Below are 26,759 nucleotides of genomic sequence, written 5' to 3'. Positions count from 1 at the left end.
GTGCACCTAGACTGGTGCCTCTTTATCTAACACAGAATCTTATCTGTTCTTGGGACTCCATCTCCCTTTCGGCACCGGATTCATGCCTTAGAACTCTGATAAGAAAGAGTACACGAGAGAGGTAGAGATGACCGTTTTAACATGCTCCCAGAGTGACATATATATCCGCCTTGCAGTGAGTCATTAGATTTGGACTTTGCCAAACACCTACACAAAGATAATCATCAAATATATAGCGGATAAAAGGCAAAATGTAACAGTATTTTCATTTTCTGTTTCTTTATTAATCCACTGAGATCATGTCTTATATACTAATACTAAATTTTCCAGCTGCTTGTTGAGAATGGGTTCTGGGCTCTCCTCTCACTGTTTCTGATTCAATACAAGGAACAAAGTGACCATTTAGATTCATGTCACATGTTAACCTGAGCTCCATTTTGCCAGAGGGCAGACATGTACTCCATATGCACACACTTTTGTTATACAAAATACATGAAAGGGTACTTCTTTTAGCCAACACATTTACGTCAGTAGCTAATAGGGAAGTGTTTTCTTCCCAGATATTTAAATAAAATCATACTCAAAAACTAATTGTTCTATACAAATAGTGTTTAGTATGAATGCTACATGACTGCAGTTGCCAGCATGGGATCTGTTATCAAGAGCATTGCATTTTCCCCAGTGAACATACCCCTTTCTATGAAAAAATAGTAAGGCCATACAAGAGGTGATAGATGCATGTTTCTAAGGAAAGTGAATACCCTAGACTAGCGATGTTAATTGATTTACTATAAAGGTTATAGGTACAAAGTTGAATTTCACATTGATTAAAATGGTTGGTTTTCCTTTCATTCAAATTCAGTGAAGGTATACTGATGCTTATAATTTTTGTTTCTATTTTTCCCCATTTCTGTTTCTGTCCTCATGAGCATTTGATGAAAACAAACGAAAGCCACTGTGGTATGAGGGTGCAACTGGACCATGTCCTGGAATGCCGCATCAGACAGGCATCTGAGTTCTCTGGCAGTGTAGGAAGTCCCTGAAGTGTGCAGTTTCTGTGAGAGCAAACTCAAGATCATGCTAAGTGCCGTGTAAGGACTCTCCAGTCAGGAGATAGAAAGGGACTCCAGCATGCCCTGGACTGTTAAAACTACAATAATAACTCTCAGTCATAGGTTTAGTTTTTTGGCTTTAGTTACTAATGGTCAAATGTTTGTTAAAATAGGAAATGGAAAATTCCAAAACAAAAATGTTTTCGGAGGTCTGTTCTAAACCCTTTTTGTTCCTGGGATGAAAAGCATCTCACATTGTCCTACAAAGCCACACTCTTCTCCTCTCCATGCTCCTGAGTGCCTCCTATGTGCCTCCCATGTACCTCTGGCTTCATTGACTAGATCATCGGCTGTGGCACTGTAATCCTGTCGCCACGAGTTCAACAACACCATCAAATCCAGACTGTGTTACGGCAGATAATTTATTTTACTATTATTTCTTAGTTTTTTTCTGCATCTAATTCATAGACTAAATATGACTGCTGTGAAGGCACAAGGAAGACAAAGTTCAGGTAGAATTTGGTGATATTTGGTGAATTCTCCTTCTACAGGAGCTGTTTGAATTCAGTCATTATGGATGAAGGGTACGCTACTCTGTTATTTTATCCTTAGCTCAAAAAAAAAAGTATATCAAAAAATAGGGCAAGGCCTTTCCTTTCACATTCATTTCTTTAATAATATTTTGACATTTTTCATTTGTTCACTTCAATTCCAAGAGGAAACTCATGATTCCTAAGACATTTTGATCTACCATTTAAAAAAAATTTCCTTCCATTTTCAACAAATGTAATATTTAAACACTCAGCATTTAATCACCCTTGCTTAGCTTTAGGTACTCTATTCCCCCCAGAGGGTTCTTATTTTCATAAAAATAAAGTAAAAGCACAGATTTATATTCTTTTATCTCATTCACATATCTTTGGTTATGAAGTTCCCAGCAGAAGACAAAAAGTTGTCATTAACCTGTGTAACTATAGCTGAACTGTCGTCAGAAATGGCTTTCATACTTACTATTCCAGTTTTGAATGCATAAGCATTTCTCATGGTGTCATGTTTCCTATTCATCTCTGGAGGTTAGTTCAATCAACCTTGGGATGTAATATTTTAATAATGAAGCATGTGTGGTACTCCTTAAGGAAAGAGCCCCCATTCACTTAATTTTCATTTGTTGTTCACAGGGAGAGCACATGTATTTCCTTTGTATCTCTCTTCTTCTTCCTAACTTTCATCATTTTGCTAAGGCATGAAAGGCTAGCTACCACTACATGTGAATTCAGCAAATGGGCGGAACCAGCTAAGTAGATTTAAATGTAGTGATGATCTAGTCCTCAAATCTCTAAAGTCCTTAGAATTGCATCCAAATCTCAGCAAAGTTTCCAACTAATCCTTCTAATCCTCCAGTAATGACATCTGCATATTCAAGCACTTCCAAGAAGTTACCTCGCCATGGTGCCTCATTGCACAAACCGCACCATCGGATTCTCGCTTAGGCTGTGTGCCTTGGGTAGTTTTTTGAGAGGTAAAGTTAAAGCATCATGTCATTATGATACTACATTTGGCTCCTTTGAATTCACATCTACATTTATAAACTGAGTTTCTTGGGACTAGTGACTCCAGGGTTTTTAAAGGATAAGGTGTGTGAAATCTAGCACAGTTGGGTTGGTGGGTGTTCTAAAACACGAGACAAGTTTGCTGTTCTTCACTCTTCATTGAGTTTGGCATATTTTTGCAAGGGTTTCCTCAACCCCACTCAGTTTCATTAAGCCCTGGTCCGGAAATAACCTCTCTATCCCCCTTTACCCTTGCATCTTAATATGACTTCTTCATTCTCCTAAACATGGGGGCAACATGACAAAACTGAGCTCAAAAAAGAGACAAAAACTGTAAATGTAGCTAACCAAATTTCTTACATTTACATGTGGGTAGGATGTTTCTCTGTAAGATTATTATTATATTTTTAAGACCTCTTTTGGTTTCTAAATCGTGAGTCCAATGTTGCCCTCTTTAGACTCACCGAAAGAGGGCACTGGATATCATTACAGTTGCTTGTGAGCCACAGTATGATTGCTGTGAATTGAACTCAGGACCTCTGAAAAAGAAGCCAATGCTCTTAACTTCTGAGCCATCACTCCAGACCCCCAAATTATTTTTTAAATCTTGAATTTTACAGCTAAAATAATTTAACTTATGAAATGTACTGTACAGAAACAATGTACAAAATAATTTTGATTTGTATCTTCAACAATAGTCATAGATTCATATAGTATTTGTGAATCTGTGTACTGTTTATTAAAGAACATGAAGAGATAATCAGTTCTCCCGAAACAATGGTAAAGAAATAGTCTTCATTGGTTTTTCAGAGGGATCTGATAACAAGTCCTAGTCTATACAAACAGATGGCATTATAGATTTTTTTAAAATCTATCATTTATGTATCTTGAGTTATATCATTTATCAAAATTATTGGAGACATTAGATTTCTAGTGAAATAGATTTCTACTGAGAAAAAGGTAGATTTGTACTTAAAGCACATACTCTGAACTTTTATCTAAAGTACATAGCCACTACTTCAAAGGATTCAAACCACATATTAAACATGTATTATCAGACTAAGCTATTTAGCAGCTCATACTTAATGCAGTTGAGTCTCTTTTCTCCAGATTAGTGTGGCAGGAAGGATAAGCTTTCTGAGGGAAACATGCTCGCAAACCCCAGATTCAGTAATAACATTCTTGCTACTCTTGCCAAACATTACAGGAGGGGTCCTAAGGATTGCACAATTATTTCTGTTCCACCTGTCTGCCCTCTGGTGGACATGCTAAGGAGCAGTGTGGCAGCCTCTGAAGAGAAAGAATCCTCCCCCACAAAGAAGTCATCTTCACCTGCCCCACATGTTAGGTGTAGAAATCATTATGATTATCTTCTAACAGGTATTCATTTATTGGAGACATTGCTTTGTATGGATAAAAAGAAATGCTGCGTCTGCTATCTGCGACTACTTTTTTTTTAATCACTAGCATATCTACTAGGAAGGCCATTGATGTCAGCTTCATAAGAAACACTATATAAAGGAGGTCCATCTTTGCTTTGTACAGGACTGTAATTTTTATGTGCAGAGGCTGGAGAGCAGATGATGTCATTTCTGGAAAGTTTAACCCTTCGTGATGAGAGAAAAATACAGAAGAGGTAAAATTGGAAGAGAATTCAGTGGACTTGGAGTAGGGGAATTTTGTTATATTCTCCCTGTGCTTCCTGGAAGTGCAGCATCAGCAATGCCAGTCAGCAGTTACTGTCACCATGGGCAATGGTGCGGAAAGAATCAGAGCGAGATCTCCCACACAGGAAACAGCTGATGGACAAAATCCCCAGGCCGGAGTAAGATTAGCAACAAGTGGTGGAAAGTTGTTTCTTTTCGCAGATTTCACTAGGCTACAAAGATAGAGGCGAACTGAACTTTTGAAATAGCACAGGATCTAAAGTGGAGCTGAGAAGTGACTGTCACCTCCCTTCCCAGGAGGAGCCTGACTTAAGATCTCAGTCCTTTCCCACTCTGTTCCCCTATCTCGGCACCCCGTCTAAGTGAGATTCAACAAGCAGATTCAGCTCCCTAACAAACATGTAGTGGTTTCAAAATGTTCAGGATTCTCTGCCCAACACTCACATTAGTCAGCTGTCAAAGTAAAGGGCTCAGATATATGATGTGAAAATTACGTTTTAACGAGGTGCCATGTGTGTTTAAAGTTCTTATTCATCACGACATAGCAAGAGCTTTTGCAGAAGACAGGGATGCACTAATTAGCATATTCTAAGGACAGAGGTTCACCTAATCTGCATTGTTCAACGGTTGTGCACAGGCTGTATGCTGCTGCCTTAGATCCTACTCTCTTCAAGCTGGTAGAAGAACGGATCATTTGTCTAATCGGAATGGCTTTCTGAGAAAAAAAAAAGTGGATTTTATATGAGAAGAAGAAGAGGAGGAGGAGGACAGAAGGGAGGAGGAAGAGAAGGAGGAGAAGGAAGAAGAGGAAAAAGAAGAATTAAAAAAAGAAGAGGAAGAGGAAGAAGAAGAAGGAGAAGGAGAAGGAGAAGAAGAAAAAGAAGAAGAAGAAGAAGAAGAAGAAGAAGAAGAAGAAGAAGAAGAAGAAGAAGAAGAAGAAGAAGAAGAAGAAGAAGAAGAAGAAGAAAAAGAAGAAGAAGAAGAAGAAGAAGAAGAAGAAAAAGAAGAAGAAGGAGGAGGAGGAGGAGGAGGAAGAAGAAGAAGAAGAAGAAAAAGAAGAAGAAGGAGGAGGAGGAGGAGGAGGAGGAGGAAGAAGAAGAAGAAGAAGAAGAAGAAGAAGAAGAAGAAGAAGAAGAAGAAGAAGAAGAAGAAGAAGAAGAAGAAGAAGAAGAAGAAGAAGAAGAAGAAGAAAGAAGGAGGAGGAGGAGGAGGAGGAGGAGGAGGAGGAAGAAGAAGAAGAACAAGAACAAGAAGAAGAACAAGAAGAAGAACAAGAAGAAGAACAAGAACAAGAAGAACAAGAAGAACAAGAAGAACAAGAACAAGAAGAAGAAGGCAGCATCAGACCTGGAGCATATTGTCCTATGACTTTGTAACTCATGCTCCATAAGGAGACTTGTGTGTCATAAACGTATGAAGTTTAGGAAAATTTGAAGCCAGGCTTCTCTGCCGATTCACATAATGAACTTGACTTCTGTAGGAAACTTTTGCAAATTTGACAAGGGATGACTACCTTTTTATATGAATAACTTAGGAGGAACCTGTAAGAGGCAAAGCAAATATCTTACCCCCACTCCATTTCATTAATATATGTTGATTTTAGCACAACATCGGTTGGAAGGAAAAACAGCTGAGAGGGGGAAGAAGGAGAGGAGACAGACAGACAGACAAACAAACAGAAAGAAAGAAAAAACAGTGACCAGAAGTCAGTAACCCAAGACCCAAGATTTGTCAGGACATCTCATATAGTTTCAGAAATATGATTCCCATATGAGCTTCACGCATTTCATCTATGAAGTAATAAAATGCACAAGGTAGAGACATAGATACATGGGGTAATGATGGATGTGTTCCAATGTGTGCCACACATTGGTTTGATCTGCTAGGCTGTTGGATTCATTCAGAATATATTTTGAAGAAAATTCTAGGTGGAGTATTTGCAGATCTGCCACTCTGGGTCTATATAAAGGTTATAGATCTGGCTCTCTGCCCGCCCAGACACTCACACCTACTTAAACTCCACAGTGGCTGCTTATAAGTGTTTCTTTTACAGGTTCCCCAACACTGAGTCTCTTGTTTTCACACAAAATGCATTTTCCATAGAGGACAGCTACTGTAAGACAGCTTTCACTTTCTCTAAGTTGAAGGAATCCATACCACTTGCCAACTACTAAAACTTTGTTCACAATAAAAAAATAAATTTTCATTTAACAGCTGCCCACCTTCTTCCATATTATAATACCACTGACTTAATTAATAAGTTAATTAATTTCTCTTAATGGCCTGTGCAGGAATGCATATTAGGTGTTGATGTGCTTTAGCACAGTTCTTTATCACATGCTGAATTTCTTTTAAAATGATTTACGTATTTAATTTTCTGAATGTTTGTCTGTTCACAACGTGACTGTCTGGCACCCACAGAAGCTAGAAAAGTTCTTGAATCCCTTGGATCCAGAGTTACAGATTAGTGGCTGGCCATGCGGGTGCTGGGAATCAAACCCAGGTCCTCAGGAAGAGCAGCCAGTGCTCTGAACTGCTGAATGCCTCTCCAGACTATAAACTTCTTTTGCGCTAAGAAAATGGGTAACACAAGATGGAGGAGAGGAGATGGGACTGAGGAGGATGGCAAGGTTTCAGAAAAATGCCAGGCAATAAATGTTCCGGGCAAACACCTACAGGGCCACCCAGGGAGTGTAGGAACCCATTTGTTTCTCTCTGTACCCTGAAAAAGGAAGTCTAGAAAAATTCACTTCATTCATGCATGTAGTTCTGAAATTGTTCTGTAAATCACTATGGAGCACCTACTGTTTACAGACAGTCAAGAATGGCTGTAAATGAAAATGACTAAGCAATATCAATAGGCATATCTCACGGTGAATCCAAGTCTTATTAGCATCCCTCTGAAGAAAGACTTATTTGGGGATTCTGCACACTGAGTTCCTTAATGTGAAGCATATCACATTATTAATATTTTTTAAAAAGAAATTGTTTTCAGATATAATTGAGTGCCAAATACGAATACTGAATAGCAGCATCAGCGTGACTTTCTGTTTGTTTTCACAGTAATTTCATGCTGAAAAGCCACATGAAGAGTGACAGTTTTGTATTTGATAAATACCTAATAAAAATGAGAGGTTAACGTTCTGAAACTAATGTTTTCTGAGAAAAAAACACCAAATATTAATCTTCTAAGCTTTTCTAAGAAGAATGAACCTTAAATGAGTCCCCAAGACAAACTTCACTTACAGTCTAAAATAAACAATTGAATTAAAATTTCGTATTATTTAATTTAAAATTTATTTCTTCACACACAGGTTGTTAAAAACAATGTTAAACCAAGGTTTTCTTTAAGAAAGAAAGCAAACCATACGTGTCTCTAATAGAGCCAAACTGGAGGACTCTTCTCACTCTGGGAAACAGACTTTTGGGAGTTAATTTAATGCCAGGAGGTAATAAAGGAATTAGAGCAAAATGGATCCAAAACCACTTCTTAGACTCCCTCATAGGAGCCAAGATGGCCACCCTATCACTCCTAAAAGTGTTTCATAAAATAAATGCAGCAGAAAAGGGATTTCATGATGGGAGAACAGGTACAAGTTTTAGAGTTCAAATCTATGCTATACAAGGTTACTGCAGCAAAACTATAAATGGTGTTTGATATAAAGAAAGTTTAACAGAAAGAAAGATATTTTAAGAGATTATTATTGTTGTTATTATTAGCATCTTGAACCTCAAGAAAGACCTTTGAAAAGGTAGCCTTAGCTACAGATATTCACATCTCTCAATTTAAAATATGGGTAATAACTGGCATGTAGCAGATAGGTTAAACTTACAAATGCATCTACCTAATAAATGAATTGTCTAATTAAAGGTCAACAATATTCTACAATAAGCATGATTTTTTTTCCTATTCCAATGTTATCAAAGTCAAGATTGAAATTTTGCATATTCAGCTAAGCAGTCAGTGTAGAATTCAAGCCCAGGTCCTTAGAGTCTCATGCTCTGGTTCAAAGGCAGATGCATTGCCCTTTATCTTTCAAAAGTAAGTTTTGTGAAATTCAGAATAATTACATACATGGGTAACAGAACAAAAGTAACACTTTGCATGAAAATTTGAGAGTCCTTTTTTTTAACCCTTTTAACCAAATGCAGCTTAAATGAAGGAGAACACAGCTAAAATAAGAGAAGAAAATATCTCAGTCATCAACCAGCAAACAGGAACTACATTTCTGGTTTACGTTTTAATCTTCCTCATTCCTCCTTCTCTTTCTTCCTAAGTTCTTGGTCTTGAAATGTTTCTTTGCAACTGAGATTTCTGTTTACTGACATGAGGAGGCGCACAACACAATGGCAGTCAGCATTCACTGCAGGCAGCTGCTGTGACAAACGCTAGTGAAACTCACTCTTCAATACTGCTGTTTTTGTGGACAAAGATGAACATTTACTAATGCTCATTAAAGTCCTCATAGCTGCCCATACCAGGCATAAAATTTACTTCCACTGTCTTTCTTTCCACCTCAAAATTGCAGTAGGTCCAGTGCCAAAGTACTAGCTTTTTAATTTGAGCACTCTTGCATGCAAATCCAGACTTTTTTTGGTGATTATGTTGATAAATTCAATACAGGTGAAATCCCACTGTTTGCAAAATGATCAAAGTGTCCTAAGTGTGGTCATTCAAAACAATGAAAATTGAGTTTATTTTTTAAAAATTAATTCAGTTAAAATAAGATTCATAATTTCATAATATTATTTGAGGCAATAATAGAGTATTAATGACCAGGACACTAGTGTAGGACCATAAGAAATACATATTTTAAGTCCCTTAAGGCAAATTTAAATGTAATAGACAAATGCTTCAAGTTATAGACTAGACTACTTTTGCCAAATACCTAAATGCATGGAACGAAGGAACAATATTCATTTTCAAAGATAATTTGTAACATCTGGATGAAGAATTGTGTTAGTTTCTTACATTGAAGGTAACAATACTGATGAATTTAAGACTTACTGCAGATAAAAATATGATCTTTCAGCTCAGCCAGGTAGTGGTGGTACATACCATTAGGCCCCGTACATAGGAGGCAGAGGCAGGCAGGTGTCTGTGTTCAAAGCCAGTCTAGTACAGGGCTGCACAGAATTAACAGAACTTCAGGTGTGTTTATTCTTGAACTACAGGATGGTAAACTACAGGTGTTTGTTTTGTTTTGTTTTGCTTTTAACTAGAAGTTACTTCAGGCTTCAGTGGATGAAGAAAAAGGTCACATGCTATGCATAAACAGTGTTAACACAGGAAAAAAGTAGAGTTTTTCATTTAAGAAGACCATAGCTATGAAACATAGATTTCCAAAATTCTTAAGATTACTTGGTGCGATTGGGTTCTTACAGGAGACTTGCACCAAGTGTGAGACCCTTGTCAGTGCATGCTGCAGCTGGAAATGCCTTCTAAGAGAATTAGTCTTTGATGAGATGTTAGAACCTGTTACTGGAGACACTAGAGACTGGGAGCTAATTCCACACAATATCAGCATTACTCATTTTGGAAAGGCATGACATCACACTAGCTGAGCTCCCTAAAGATTAAACAAAATGGTACCAAATGCGCCATTTTTGTTGAGGAAGAAGTAGAAAGCCATTATTCATTTGTCTATCCAACAAAAGCCTTCTGAGATTTATTCCTGTGTTTACAATATATTATATTAATGTCTGAAAAGAAATAATGATCAGACATATACATAATAAAAGACTGAGTGAGACATGCTTACTGGATGTAATGAATGTAGTTTTGTAAGAATATGTGTGTGTGATGGAGTGAATTAGAGAGTAAAATGCTACGCTCAAAAGAATAAGGCACATAATTCAGAAAATTAGAAATAATAACAACTATTTTTTTAAAATCAAGACAAGGTTCATCTTGTGTAGTTGTGGTTGTTCTGGAACTTGCTCTTAGACTAGGCTGGTATCGAACTCAAAGAGATCCACTTGTCTCTGCTTCCAGAGTTTGGGGATTAAAGTCATATATTACTACCAGTTGACAACACTAAACTCTTAATGACATAAAAAATTTATTTTTATTTATTATATTACTACCAAAATTCAGATAAATGTCTGTTTTCCAGTCCACATTAACTTGTAAAACAGTATTGTACCATTTTACAAAATTACATTAACTGAATTTTTAAAAATATACTTCTGAGATAAGATCTCTTTATGAGTTAGTAAGCAGGTTTTCTGAGACACATGTACAGTATCCATTCTTCCCTGAGGGCTGGTTTCCTATATCATTCTTTGTGGGATAGAGTTATTGTACAGCTCCAGTGACATTCTGTGGAGCTAACCTTTTGATATGTTCCAAATGGATAAACAAAACAAAACAAACAAACAAAAAAACACTCTAGAGAACATCCCACCATTAATGTGAAAGTGCAGATGCACTCTTAGCAGGAGTTGTATATAGTTTACTACACAGAAGGAGTTAAGCAACAGACTATGCAAAGGACAGGGTTCCTTGTCATTGGTCCACATTCTTAGAGAAGAAATAATTGCCATCAACCTTTCTAAGATGAGAAGAAAATGAATATTCCTTTCTACATTCCCAGGCCAGAAAATTGAACAGGAAATTGAATAAAATATTAAAAGTCATATTACTAAGGGGACAAAACCTGTAGCATTTTTCAGGAAATTACCAAAAAAAAAAAAATCAAACTTACCTGATCTACTATCCAGAGGTCCGAAGTCCAAAGAGTATTTCACAACATGGTAATTATTCCACACATAAAGCAGATTGTCCCTGGGATTGTAATCCACAGCTGCTATGTACTGGTAGGAGTTGGGAAAGGGCACATCCACCAGGCTATCCTTGCTTTGGTCGGTGTTGTAAATGTAGTCAATCTTATTACCAGTGGCCTCGTTGTCATCATCCTCATATACAGACTTGACCACATACAGAATCCCACAAATCATAAACGCATTGGAAGCTGACCTTTTATCATATGCAGTGTCCCATGTCCCCTCAATCCGTAGGGTGTAAGGGTTCAACTGGCTAATGACAATTTTGCCATTGTTCTGTTCTGTTGCATAGATTACCCATAATCCGTTTTCATCCACTGCCAAGTCTATGTCAGACTTGCCTCCCCATCGGTATGGGGAGGTGTCATGGTAGTTAGCATTTGCTATGATTGCCTCTCCACTCTTTATCCTAGTCCTCAAGTCAAACTTTACTATGTTCCTCGTGCGCTCCTTGTTGAAGAAGAGGGCACCATCATATACTACAAATCCAGTACCATCGACTCTGTGAGGGAGCTTGTAGGTAGTTGTTGGTCTTCCAGCAATGAAGTCATCTTTGGATGAGTACTCTGTCAGGGTATCAGTTCTGTAAGGAGTCCAGGGCATATAGTAAATCTTGTCAGAAGCCTGGAGAGGGTCTTTGCACCATGCCCCAGATTGGTGGTCAGATTCAAACAAGTGTTCACTCTGGTACACTCCCTTGAGCAGTCCAGGACAAAGAAAAACTGTCGGGAAGAAAACAGTTACAATAATAAATATATTAACTGGACCGTTTTTCATCTGTTCTTATTTTCAGCAAACAGAATGCAACTCTAACAAGTGATACCAACCACCAATTATTTTGTGGCTTCAGCTTGTGTTTTGCTATACAAAATATCCTTCCACATTAATTTTGGATTTTTGCCTCCAAGCCATTTGATGTCGCTTGTTGGGAGCAGTTAGCCTTTTTAGAAGCAGCTGTGGTTTTCTGATTTTTTTTCTTTTTTTTTTTTTTACCTTTGCAAACACGTATTTTGATGCATGTCTGAAGCGTAGCATATGTCTCTGAGTTCTATAGACATAGAACAAAATACCACGTTCACCCATGATGCTAGTGATCTATTAGTTTTACTAGTTTACTAGCTAGTGAACTAGGTTTACTGCTAGTTCACTGAAGAACTGTATCTCATTTGAGAATGGGAATCCATTGTTTCCAATCTGAGATGAAACTGGATGTTCAGTAGTTATTGGTCATTAAGAAAAAGATAGCCCCACATCATTATTATTATTATTGTAAAGGGAAAAAGATCTGCAACGCAGGCCTCTAAATCTCGTAGCAAAAAATTAAAAAAAAAATTTAAGGCTATTGAAAGCTGCTGTAACACACACAGAGCATGCAACCCATTCAATTAAAGATGAATGATGGATGGGAACTGGAAGAAAAAAGAGAAAGGGAGAGAAAGAAAGGAAGCCAGAAAGGAGAAAGGAAGAAAAGGTGAAAGGTTACAGAAAAGAACCCAGAATCTAGATTTTAATCAGTTAAAAATGTCCTGTTAAGTACAGTATTATTGGAACTTAAAAACATGTACCTTTTACTGTTACATGAGAAAAGCATTGGCAAACAAGATTACTTGCTATATTTTGCTGCTCATACTTCGGAAGGAAAGTGAATGGGCAGGAATCTTTCTTTCTTTTTTTGTTTTTGTTTTCTTTGTTTTTTTTTTTTTTTTTTTTTTGCTGCTTAGTATGATTCCCTGGAGAACACTGTTAAGGATGATGGTGGTAAGAACCACTTGGCAGGTTCATCTGAAATGAAGGGGCTACAAAGCAACGTTTCCCAAAGGGTGGTTGAAGCAGTTATGCCACAGCTGATGCTGTACACAAAGAAAAAAAAAAAAACCCAAAATGGGACTCTTAGCTGCAGTCAATCATGGTATGGGACAGTAGATAAAATGGTGGCAGGGATTAGGATAGCTAAAGCACATTGATGAATCTCTAAATCAGAAGTTAGCTGAGTGACCCCATTGCACAATTTGATCCTGGGAACCTTTCCACGGAGCCCCCTTGGATGACTGTGTTCTGCCGAACCCGCTCTGGGAAGCGTTGCTTGCATCTATTTGCAAGGCAAACACACTGAAAAAATAACCATGCAGTCTGCTGTTAGGTTTGAGATTATTAGAATTTTCCTGGGTGAAAAAAAAAGTTAGGAAATCACAAAGAATTGGACGTTGACCTGCTTTTTAATGAACAGAGGATTGTCCTTTTGGTGTTAGTGATTAGGTCCTTAGTAGTAACTAGAAACACAGATCCCCTGAAAAATAGCATAGGCAGAACCTTAGCTATGTGTTAAGGATGCGCAAAATGGAAGGATATTCCTAGGATACTCACATTTTTAATTTTAAAAAAATGAAACATTGTGTGGGAAAAGTTGACCTTCAAAATCTGCAAAGATAAGGGCCCTTATAAATTTCTAATCAATAATAATACCGATGGCTATAAAACTTGGGAGTTTTAATATGAAAAAGTTTATTATAAACATATTACTCTTTGACTCAAAATTGTATATAACAAAATTGTATATAATTCTGGACCCTTGGTTACTAACAGCAGGCAAGTCTGAGTTTGCACATATTCAGAGTGGTGTGACCACAGTGTCTAGTGTCGTTGGGAATAATTAAGAGGAGTATCTTCTCCTCTTTCTCCAGTAGTTAAGAGTTAATGTAGATGGAGAAAAACAGCAGAGCTAAGGGAAATTAAGAGAGACTGAGAAACAAATCTAAAGCCATCCTTATGAACCATGCTCCCTGGGTTTCTACCTACTAGTTTCAAATAAAGAGGAGTAAAATACAGTGTTGATGATTTCTTAATATTAATAATCTGTGTTAGGATAAAAGGAGCAAACCAGGACTGGTCAGTAAAACAGATTAAAGTGAAGTTGAGCAGCAGCACTAGTCAATAAATTTGCATAAAATAAGAATTAATAACAAAATTATTTAGCTAAATGTTAAACTGTTAAATAACTTAGCCTATAAATAGTATATAATTTATGAAAGGTATTTAATTACCTTTTTGTTCCACTTCTATTGGAGAGAGAGAAGTAAAGAGAGAAAGGAGAAAAGAGAATAGATTAATGGTACGATATTGGCCAAGCACTTTTAATTCACCTTTTTCCAAACTGAAAGTAAATAATTTATTGCAGTCATGCTTGCTTAATTGAATGCTATCATGTTTTTTTAAACATTTCACCAAAACAAATAATTTGAAAATAAACATAAGATTGAGGATCTAGCACAAACATTGGAAATTACTGTAAAAATTAGTATGGGAAAAGCAATAATCATAGTAAGAACAGTGGTGGGTACATTTGAAAGAAAGACCAGCAAGTTTATACATTGGGGCTTCAACTCCATTTGGTTAGTTTCACTTACAAACGCCATAGTGGATATGGCTACTTAAGATATTAGCTCTGCTGGTTTTGGGGCTCACAGAGGTGACCTGATCATAAGAGGTGCCTTCGCAACTCATTTCCAGGACCATGGAATTTGGGTAGCTTGTGAGATGTGAAGAGATGCAATACGCGAAGCTCTGAGCAAACGGAGAAGGATCCTACCCCAAGAAAGTGGGTGCACTTGGAATCATTACTGGACAAGATTCCTTCCCAGCCTCAATAATTGACATTAGGATGGGAAAAAAATACCATCTCATAAAAATTCCCAATCAGAAGAGTATTGTAAGTAATGAGCTACACCTCTTTCTGGCCTTTTTCTGAAACTCTTCACTAAGTTAATGAATACGTAGAACAGGAGCTTCTCAAAGATGTTGTGTGTGCCTTTGTCCAATTTTTAAGTTTCTGTTTAAAAAACTGGAAAATATACCATAGCTATGAAACATTAACTGGCACCTTTGTTATTTTATAAACAGGTACAACTTGCCTTCATCTTAATGAGCAAAGGGGGCCAACCTGAGAAAGGTGAAGATTTGGAGGAAGAGTAGGTTCATAATCAAACGTGAAAAATCACAAAGTTCAAGGGTAAAACTAAGGTAATTTTAGTAGGAGCGGTGAGTTAATGATCTTTATCACATGCAAATACGTTGAATAGTCCACTGATATTTCAAAATCAGACAAACAATGAATGCTGCATTTGGGTAATTATATTTGACTGCACTTTCTTTTTTTATTGGATTTTTAAACTGGCATTTCAAATGTTATCTCCTTTCACAGTTTCTCCTCCAGAAATCCCCTATCCCATCTCCCCTCCTCCTGCTTCTATGAGGGTGTTCTCCCAGGCACCCTCTCCAGCCTCTCTGCCCTGACATTCTCCTACACTGGGGCATGAAGCCTTGACAGGACCAAGGGCTTCTCCTCCCATTGATGCCCAACAATGTCATCCTCTGCTACATACGCAGCTGCAGCCATGGGTCACTCCATGTGTGCTCTTTAGATGTTGGCTCAGTCCCTGGGATCTCTGGGGATCTGGCTGGTTGATAACTGGTTTTTTTTTTTAATTTTTATTTTTTTAATTTCAAATGTTATCCACTTTTTCTCCCACTCCTATTCTCCATCCATTCCCCCTTGCCCCCATAAAGGTGCTCCCTCTCCCAACCACCCTCTCCCACTCCAGCGCCTTAGCATTCCCTTACACAGGGAAAACAATCCTTTATTGGACCTACAGCCTGCCTCTTCTCACATTGTTGCCAGACAATGCTATCCCTTGCTACATATGGAACTGGAGCCATGGGTCTCTCCATGTGTGCTCATTGGTTGGTGTTGATATACATTTTATGGATTTGTTTACATGAAAAAAAAACTTGTAGACTTATTTTAAAGTATAATATTATCCATTATATCCATATATCCATATACATGATGTATTATAAGTTTATACTATATATAATGTTTACTATATATACTATATATAAATATATAATACATCATGTATATGGATATATGGTTTATAAGTTTGCATCTTACTAGTTTACATATATGATTCTCAACACTATTTCTACAGTTCTTTCAGAAGTACTATTACAGCTTTATCACCATCAGCAGTTACTCTTTATTAAGCAAGTACAAGGGTATGGGTCAATACAGGCCCACAGAAAGCCTTATCTAGGAGATGGTTGGCTGAAGACAATGGGTAGCAGAGCCAGAGCCTGCCAACTCTCAGGGTGAGCTGATTCTGTTGTGATGGAAATAGGGCCTGAGCTGGAAGAGTCTTCTCCCATAGAAACAAGAGCAAGGAGACAAATGCAGGCCATGCTGTCTGTGTCTGGATCATTCAATTTTGCTGAGGCCCAAACTTCAAGAGAGCAAGATGCTAGTAGGCCGGCTGCCTAGACTCCTTCAGCCACCCCTTGGGGCTCCAAGTCAAGTAAGTTTGTACTTTTGGTTACCAGGCAAATCTGATTGCTCACTCAGCTTAGACATACTACGAATATCAACAGTCCTCTGTTCCAGCTAATTCCAGTAACCATTGGAATTACACACCCTTTAATTCTGCCTTAAAAACAGGTAGCTTTACTTCAAAGACACGTTTCAAATTGAGACTGAGAATAAGAGTGTATTCAATCTGATGAGCAGCGGAAGTACAACTGGCAACGTAAGACATAACAGAGAAGCTCAAAGGTTGAACATGATGCTCATGACAGTGACTGACCTCGGGAATGGGAAACCAATGTTTTCAATTTCTAGTCTAAGAAGAATCTCCAAATAATTGACTCCTTAATTTTTTTATTTCCCTTATCTTTTTTTTCAAATACTAATAATTGTATTCTAAAATGCCAGAACATAAAAAAGAATTAACCTTCAGAACAAATGTTAGTGATATAGTTCAGTTGTTTCAAGGATTTACCTTTATTTATGTAGTCATCTTCCCCCCATGTGTGTGCATATGTGTGTGTGTGTGTGTGTATGTGTGTGTGTGTGTGTGTGTGTGTGTTTGTCTGTCTGTCTGTTTGTTGTTCTTGAAAGAGGCCACTGGAATCCCTGGACCGAGGGTTACAGATATTAGTGAGCTGCCTAATAATGCCTAATGTGAGTGCTGCGAATCAAATTTGGGGTCCTCTAAAAAAAGAAGTAAACTCTATCAGTAGGAGGTGTCTCTCCAGCCCCATGATCATTTTCTACATGCCTGCAACAAAACACACTTAGTTCTGAATTCAGATACTAGGGTGCACTTTAAAATGTGTAAAAATAGGTGTCTGTTATATTGTGTGAATACCATCTCATACTTCGATTTTTATTCTTCAAAAATGTTGGATCTCTTTAACATCAGCTCTAATTTGGTAAAATTTTGATTTCCACCTTTTGTATTAGCCTAATTTCTAGGAACCCAGTTTGCCCTGTAGAGTGAGCCCTTCTTGCTTTGCTACTTTCTGCTACTGAGAATGAAGACTGATTTCACAGTTCTGCTTCGGAGAATAATTACCATGATTTTGCCATGTCATGATGGACTGTAGCTCATCTGTCACTTATTTGCTTTTACCAAGGCTGGAGTAGAGAAGCCTTATAATTTAAGTCGAAACAGGCTCACACAAATCATATTTCCATAACAAAACCTGGCAAGATGACAGAATGTGTCTGGAAAAGGCTTGGTGGCATTTAGCTGACTTCTGAGTCTGATGCGAGACGCTCATCTAGCCTGGACTGGAAAATCAAAGGAAACAGAGACAAGAAACAAGCCTATGGATGTGTCTATTTAAGCACACATGGCACACACAGATATGGAACGAATAGTTCGTGAAGTAAGCACATCATCCAAAGGAAGGTGAACGCCTGTGTTTGGATATTTTCAGCTGGAGAAATAAGGGGTGAACCAGGAGAAGCCATAAAAGTCAGATTGTAGGATCTTTCCATATTTTAATGTAGTGGGAAAATATAGCACATGAGGAAGTAGCATCTCCAACTTAGTGTAAAACTGGAAAGAAACAACACAAAAGTAGAAAATCTTGCATTCTCTACTGTATTCTGAAAGGGAGAAAAAGTTTTACATACAGATAAAAGACTGAAACAATCTAAAACCACAGGCCTAAGATGCTTCCTTCTCTCTGTGTAATGGCATCATTAAAAAAAAAAAGAATTGTCTGCTGACAGCCCTGTCGTAGCCTCCTTCAGGATCTCGTGCATCTTAGCTGGTTCAATATTCTGAATTCTGACAATGATAGATGTCATTTGTCATTTGCAAATCCCTTTGGAATGATTCTCTGCCTCTGCTCTCTTTGTTTTTAATCCTGGAAGTATTTTTATTGTTCATTTGGCCTCAGTAAATATGTTTATCTATTTCCTTAAAGAGATTTCATTGCTGTCCTTCATCAAGCTAATGCCATATGCTATATCCTGTGGTTAGAGTAAATGACAAACTCAAATCAAGGACAACATTATTCTCTGCAAAAAGAAGACACTGGGAAAAAAAAAAAACCTCCTGGTATATTTTTAACTATCAAGAGTTCTTAAAACAGATATTCATCATAGGCATTTTGGTTAGAAAAACAAGAGTTTATTAGTTCAAACTATTTTTGTATAATTCCAGAGAATACTATGAACTAGGGACTGAAGAGATGGCTTAGTGGTTAAGACTACTATGGAATTTTATTCTTTAACGAGAAACAGTAATGGCTTACAGACCATACCAATGTGTTGTCAAGCTTCTTTGTACTGCATTGCGAATTACACAGAAAGAAATTGTTTATATGCTTAAAACCATTAGAGCCATAACTGAAATCTATGCAACTTTATCAAATCCTAATATTAATTATTTTTCTAAAAGTGTAAGTTATAGAGTGTATGTTTCTATTTACAATGTAAAGATGCCAAAGTTATAGTCTCATAATCTCCCTCTATTTCCATAATATGCAAATAAATATATAATTACAAGAGATGTAACATGCATATATATAAAATATTAAATATTTTATCAGCAAATAATATTTTCAAAAAATTATAGTAGTATTTCAAACAGAAGCACTTCTTTTGGTGAATACATCTTAGAATGTTGACATATGTTTGGGCAACCTTTTGGGAAAGAACAAAACATCCATCTATGAGAAACATTTGCTGGTACATTATGGTCAAAAAGTCATCTACATGAGCACAATCTAAGTCCATAATAACAACTGTGTTCTTCCAACTACTCCGATTGAATGGCACCTCATAATATTAAGAAGTTTTCCCTGGATTTGCCTGGTTTAAGTTATCAAACAACATTGGGAAGTGGTATTTATTATTCTCACCATAGAAAACTTAGCAAGAATTTGAGAGAGTAAAGGACTGGAAAAATGCTGGGACACATCCATCACTCATTTTCTGCAGAAAGTCGCCATCACATCAATTTTAAAATGAGGAAATGAAGCCCCAAAACTTATAGTTCTATAGCCTATGGGTCAGAATTGGTATTCACACATAAACCTTCATCTTGCTCATTATTGACCTTAAATAAAAGACCTCCTCACTCGTGCCCAGTGCCTTAACACATAGAAATGCCTTAAATAACACTTGGTATCCTTCAGTGATACTTTCAAAGAATGAAATCCCATGACACCCCTGTTTTTTTCAGGAGGTGGGGCTATTATTCCACAATATTAGAGATGTGTAACATTTCTCAAAGGAATAAAAGGAAGGAAGTGGGTTCTCAATTTCTTAGCCAGGGAAAACAGGGTTTGTATTTTTATTAGGAAGAAACCTTTGTTACAGACCTCTTGTCTACTCTCTCTCTCTCTCTCTCTCTCTCTCTCTCTCTGGAAGACGACTGCCTTTTTTCATTTCCAAGGAAACACAAAATCTCCCTATGCAAATAGAAATAAGATCTGTGAGGTTCATTAAAATTTTTGGTGTGTTACACATCAAAAATTCTGACAGACATCTGTCTTTTTCAGTAAACAAAGTGCTAATCCTTTATTTAATGAGATACAGAAGGAATCGCTGCAGCTCAGCTTCTAAATTATGTTTTTCAAATAATACTCATGCATCAGTGAATAAAAGCGCCATTCAAGCACCTTGTCATACAATAGCTTTCTATAATGTGTTTCCAAAATTAACACCTCCTAATGAATTGCACTTTGGAGTGTGGAGATTGAAAATGTCAATAATTCATAAAATGCTTTCACCGGGTACATTCTAATTTAAACACTTAAACATAGTATCTATAGATTCTGCAGATACAGTGATGGCCCTTTATTTTGTAATAACATTCTGTTTCATTGATAGATCAGTAAAACCTTTCAAACTGCTAATTTAATCTTTTAAAAGAAAATGGCTATTAGCTGACTCTTTTGAGAATCTTTTTGTAATAGCTCTATTGTAAATAATAATTTTTCAAAGTTATTATTGGTAGTACTTAAAATCAATACTACATTTAGTGCACCAAGGATGTACTTTTGCTGTAATGATTTGTCAGTACTGTATTAGAAGCATGTGGGATTTACAGTTGCTCAATAAAAATACAGTACCTTCAATGTAGAAGACTATGTGTGTATTGTTTTTTATGCCCTGTGCTACCTCTGTCTGATATGACAGCTATTAGTAATGTAGAACATAGCAAGTCTTTTTGAGTCTTAGAGATTTTGTTAATCTTCTGTACTGTGAATAACTAATATCACTCAATATCTTCTGAGTTATTAAATCTGGTGTTTATATAAAAACAGAAACATGGAAGATGTAAGGGAGGGATTGGAGTTCAGATCTCTCAGAGTTGGGAGTGATGACAGCCTTGTTAGGTACTGTGAGGTCACATTCTCATAAAACCCTGAGCTTGTATTCATGTTTAAGCAAATAGGTCTCTCTCTTATTCTTAAGTGTTTTCCAAGGAACCTGAGGAAAGGTATTTGCAACAAACTCACACCAAAGTGAATGACTAGGTGATTGAAAAGAGATTCAGTCAAGAAAAAACAAATAATATCAAAATCAACATGTGTGAAACTAGCGTAAGTCCTGGAGGAAGGAAAACCCATTCTGGTCATTTAAGAAACTTATTTAATGACTCATCAAACTTGGGACTGGTAGACATTAGATAAAAAACAAAACACAGTTTGTATGTGATGATTATATGGTCAATATTCAAAATTAATACTAAGTGTATGATTTCTAGAATTGGAACAAATATTAGCTGAAGTATAGACTTCTTAAGAGATAGTATATTTTGTGAATTTAAAATCACTTATTAATTTAAATGCATGTATTTATTATTTTTAAATGTATGAATGTTTTACCTGCATTTTTGTCTATGTACTTACCTATTGCATGCCTAGTGACCATAAGGCTAAAAGAGAAACATCAAGAAACTTTGGAATTGGAGTTACAAACAGTTTTTAGCTGACATTTGGGTGCTTGGAACTAACCTCAGGCCCTCTGCAAAAGTTGCCATTGCTCTTGACTACTTAGTTCTCTTCTACACACACACACACACACACACACACACAGAGAGAGAGAGAGAGAGAGAGAGAGAGAGAGAGAGAGAGAGAGAGAGAGAGAGAGAGAGAGAGAGAGAGACCTCTGACCTTCCTCCTGTTTGTCTGTCTCTCTGTTTTGGTGCTTTGTTAAATATAGATGTGAACTCATAGTAAAATTCCAAGACTTCATATTTTTAGTTTAAACCATCCTCTATTATTCCAGAAATACCTCTTGACTTTTAATAACCCAAACAAATTTCATGTAATTTAAACACTCATTATACTATTCAATGTCTTATTTTACCACAAGCACTATCTATTGAGTCCATTTACAAATTGCCTACATTTCTGGGCTGAGATTCATAAAACACAGCTTTAGCTTTAATGACTAAGAGAAACATATCTGTGTAGAAAGAAACAAGCTGAGGTTAGTAGAATATTTGTATGGAGTCATACAGTTAAAATATCTTTTGAGAGAATACAGTATGAAAGAATTGTGTCATAGTGTATGTACAAGTCACCTAAAACAAGGGCCAGCACCTGACTTCAAACAGTAATGTGTAATAAAATTAAGGAGGGGATAAAAAGGGAAGAAAAAGAAAGAGAAAATCACAATAAAGTATTTTTTTTCTATTGTAAAAAGCACATAACTGATTAACTGTGTCCTCACTTGAAGTAGGAGCTGTTCAGGTGACACTCTTTTGTCTCTAGTGGCTGTTACAATTTATCCCTGACAAGTCAAGAGCTTGATTCCTCATCCCACTTGTCTTATTTAGAGTTACTATTGTAATGAAAAACTATGGTCTAAGAAAGTCAGGGAAGTAACTCACATGGAACAGGAACTTGGAGGTAAGAGCTGATGCTGGAGCCATGAAGGTTGTTCCTGACTTCCTTGCTACTCCCGGATCTCTCAGCCTACTTTCTAGCAGATCTTCCACTAACATTGATGTCACCCACCATGGGCTGGTCTCTCCCACATCAATCACTAATTAAGAAAATGTTCCACAGGCTTGCCTATAGCTTGCTGTTATGTAAGCATTTTCTCAATGGTGGATTCATCTCCTTAGATGCATCTTCCTTGTGTCAAGTTGTTATTAAAAAAAAAAAAAAAAAAAAAAAAAAAAAACTAGCCAGAATGCCATCTAACTGCCATTCACTGGACACTAATATTTTACTTATCTTCTCCTTATAGCCAAACTGTATATAGCAGGGTTAGTCTCCAAACTTCTTACATGGAATGTCAGAATCATGCTTCCAGGAATGGCAGGAGCTCTTTCCTGATTTACTTATGACTGTATATTCAGGAAGATAATGTTTGTAAGAAATTGGCCTTAGCCTAAGAAAAGAAATAACAATGTATAGAATATGTGGAAGAATAAAGTAGAGAAACAGGATTCCACAAACAAGAACCACAGAGTAAGCTTTCCCTTACATTTTGTTGTTGGTCTTGTTTGTTTTCCTAATAATGAGTCAACATCTGTTAGGAAACGTACAAACATTTTTTTTCGTTGTAATCAAATGTGTCAAATTGGAGGGAAAACAAATTTTAGGGACTGAAACAAATACCATTACTTTCTTTTCCTCAATGGGACCTCATAAGCGACAATATACTCTATACACCATTTATATAATCTAACCTCCAACTTTTTGTCTTTAAAGGCCATCTGAAGAAGGGTCATATTCTCACTTCATGAACAAATGAAACAAACTTCTTACAAGCTAAAAAGGTATTTTGTATTGAATGTTTTAATTCATATAAGCACTTTTTACATTTAATATAAATGTGTGCACTTCCTAAAAATTGCATTATCTACCTCATAACATGACCTTTTAGGAAATGGAATTTTAAAGACCACATATCTTTCAGATACAAAGTCTATTTTCTCAGGGATCCCTCTCTCAGAACATGCTTTGTAAATCTGCTAGAAAGTAGTATGTTTGTAAATCAGTCTCCAACAGCCTGTGCTATGCCTTAGTACCTACAACTATGCCTCAAATAGAGAAGCTACTTCATTTAAGACATTTTAGTATCTTTAGGATATGAGACCTCTCCATCCAGCATGTTTTTGAACAAATGGTACTTTTTCATTTTTAGTACAAAGGGAGAATGAAAGATGGTTGAAGAAGGGTGTGGGCTACACAAATGCTATGGTGAACTGCATAGTTCTCAATGTTTAAGCAACAGCAGTTATTGCTGTGTTTTCTTGTTGTTGTTGCTATTATATTAGTCACTTTTTTAAAAGGCAGGGGAAACAGCTAGTATGCTTTGCTCCATTCAGCTAAAATATAATGCCTACTAAAGGCAAAGAGTTTCCCCACTGGGGAACTTTTCAAGTGTGGTTGAGCAAATGCATGCCTAAAATAAAGAGCATGTTTCACTAGAGCCAGCAGCTATATGCAGTCATTATGTAGGAGTCCTTTCAATGAACCTATTTAACCATCGAAACAATGCCCACCTCTCAAAATCATCACCCTGACCTGCAACTCAAAGGTTGAGTTTGATAACACAGGACAAAGAAAAGTAGGATAGGAAATATTGAAATATTCATTAGGGTTCCCAGTTCCAGAAGGAGATAGAACTGGGGATTTGTAAGATGCAACCTGGTTCCTAGGCTTCAACTAACTGAAGTTTTACAGCATCAGAGGAAGTTTACAAGTCAATTTGTACCAAGAGACTTTTCCTTTATAAAAAATAAAGTAGCATGTGTTGAATTCCTTGTTTTAAGTGTGACTGGGTTAAAATGTGTTAAGAATGGGGTATTTTGAATAATATTTCATTTGCAAATTTTATCTAGTTTTGTACTTAGATACTAAGAGGGCAGGGCCGAGAGAAACTAGCTCCTACTTTCAAGTACATGGTGGGCATATTTGTATGGGGGCTGGTGTTTAGACTTATTATGTCTATCAAACATAATCATAAACATATAAAATGAAGGGCCCCTTTTCACTCTCAGTGCCTTTACACATTCTACATATATTGACCAGAGCCTGGTACAGTTGTCCTCTCTACTAGTATACCTGTTGAGTTTAGAGGAGAAAGAGTTGCAACAGAAAATATTAACTTCTTAGAAATCCAACAAATGAATACTATAAAGCAGCACAACATAAATCATGTGTGTGCTTTAATGCTTTGAAAGGGAAGTTGACTTTAAACCAGTTTCCTTCTAACACTATAAAACTGATCTCTTAATGTCATGTACAAGTTAGTTTATGCATTTTTAGGATTTGCTACTCTTTTATGAATCTTCTCCTTCAGTTTAGTGAACTATATATTATCTATTTGGATTCAGGGCCATTAAAGTCTTACAAAATGTTTATTGTGCAACACATATTACTGGTCCTGTCAGTGAACAGAGCCCTGTTCCTGGTTTATAGCCACTGCAGCATTTCTTCAGGACATCAATAGATTAAACATTTTTCTGCAAGAAAAAGTATCTGAAAATGGAACAAACTAATTCTACTACAAACAAACTCAATAAATCTGCCCAGTTGTCTGATGTTCACTTTCATTTAAAATCAGTAAATCAGTATATATTTATCTTTCAGACTTTGAGAAGTAAGATGAGAGAGATTAAATTCCTCATTTGCTTTCCCTAGTAGCAATGCTTTCTTGTTTATGCTAATAATTGTCAGTTAAATACAACCAGATCTATTATTTTTGATATTTATTTGGGAATATTTAGAAAATGGTCAGTCAGGGTTATGATCAAAATTCTTTAAAATATCTATCAAATGTTTTTAGAGGTGCACACTTCTTTTATTATAGAAAAAAGGGCTATATAACTAAAGATTAACTGACTGAACTTTATGATGCTACTTTGACATCATGTATTTATCATTAGAAAAGCAGTGATTAGTAAACCTAGTTTGCTTCCATTTGGACAAAGAAAATCAAAAAGTAAATTCTTATTTGACTTATAAAAATTCTGTCCATTTACTTTTTTTACTCATTCATTCACTCATTCATTCTTTCACTCATTCACTTAGTGAATGACCCTGGGGATTAAACCTAAGGTGTAACACACACCTCTACCATTGTTCATTGATACATATTTTCCCAATGATAGTTAAAGACTAAGAAATTCAGAGGGATTGCGAGTAGCCTTCTTGTCAGTGGTACTGTAGAAGCAAATTTCCTTTACCTTGAAGGAGGCTCTCCTTCAATATCTTCACTTTCTAGCCTTCCCTCACACAGGTGCTGACGATATACAAAACGTGCATAACTATTTATGGAGAAATATTCTGACGTTTAGACAAAACATTAGAAGTTAGAATAGATGATCACGATCACAGGTAACACAAATTTCTCTCCGGGTTTTGCCTGAAAATATTTTTTTCCCTGATTTTGCCAAACAAAGTACAAGTAGAACAATACATGTTCATTAAAGCAACAATGGCCATCCCTAGAACTGTACTTTATTTCTTATATATTCATGAGAAAGGAAAAAGTACCCCAGATCAATGCTGCTATGAACATAGTGCAGCATGTGTCCATATTATATTTTGGAGCATCTTTGGGGTAAATGCCCAAAAGTGGAATAGCTGGGTCTTCAGGTAGGACAATGTCCAATTTTCTGAGGGATCTCCAGACTGATTTCCAGAGTAGTTGTACCAGTTTACAACCCCACCATCATTGGAGGTGTGTTCCTCTTTTCTGCATCCTTGCCAGCATCTGCTGTCATCTGAATTTTCTATCTTACCTATTCTGACAGGTGTGAGGTGGAATCTCAGAGTTGTTTTGATTTGCATTTCCCCAGTGAATAAGGATGTCAAGCATTTCCTTAGGTGCTTCTCAGCCATTCCGTATTCCCCAACTGAGAATTCTTTGTTTAGCTCTGTGCCCCATTTTTAAATAGGTTTGTTTGAGTCTCTGGAGTCAAATTTCTTGATTTTTTGTATATATTGGATATTAGACCTCTATCAGATGTTGTATTGGTAAGGATCTTTTCCCACTCTGTTGGTTGCCCTTTTATTTTCTTAACAGTGTCCTTAGCCTTTCATAAACTTTGCAATCTCAGTAAGTCAGATTTATTGATTCTTGTTCTTAGAGCACAAGTCATTGGTGTTCTGTTAAGGAAATTTTCCCTGTGCTTAAGTGTTCTAAGGTTTTCTCCACTTTCTCTTCTAATAGTTTCAGTGTACCTGGTTTTATGTGGAGATTTTTGATCCACTTACACTTGAGCTTTGTACGAGATAAGAAAGGATCTATTTTCATTCTTCTGCATGCTGAGTGTCAGTTGAATGAACACCATTTGTTGAAGAGGCTGTCCTTTTTCCATTGAAAGTTTTCAGCGCCTTTGTCAAAAATCAAGTGACCATATGTGTGAGAGTTCATTTCTGGATCT

General features: G+C 36.6%; 1 protein-coding gene across 24 annotated transcripts in view; it reads right to left on the bottom strand.

The window, feature by feature from the left end:
- Positions 1-26,759, bottom strand: part of ADGRL3 (adhesion G protein-coupled receptor L3) — a gene marked incomplete at both ends in the record, with an annotated part of 454,743 nt that overhangs the window by 264,857 nt on the left and 163,127 nt on the right. For 17 of the 24 annotated variants that reach the window (XM_080935836.1, XM_080935841.1, XM_080935830.1 and 14 more), the window contains 2 exons: positions 10,977-11,777; positions 14,097-14,111. In XM_080935836.1, the coding sequence (XP_080791962.1) occupies positions 10,977-11,777; positions 14,097-14,111 (816 nt within the window). The remainder of the gene's footprint in view (positions 1-10,976; positions 11,778-14,096; positions 14,112-26,759) is intronic. The other 7 variants (XM_080935847.1, XM_080935833.1, XM_080935842.1 and 4 more) reach the window with 1 other exon arrangement.

Source organism: Micromys minutus (genome assembly GCF_963924665.1).
Source record: "Micromys minutus genome assembly, chromosome: 1".
Classification (NCBI taxonomy): Eukaryota; Metazoa; Chordata; class Mammalia; order Rodentia; family Muridae; genus Micromys; species Micromys minutus.
This window is presented reverse-complemented; position numbering and strand designations above follow the sequence as displayed.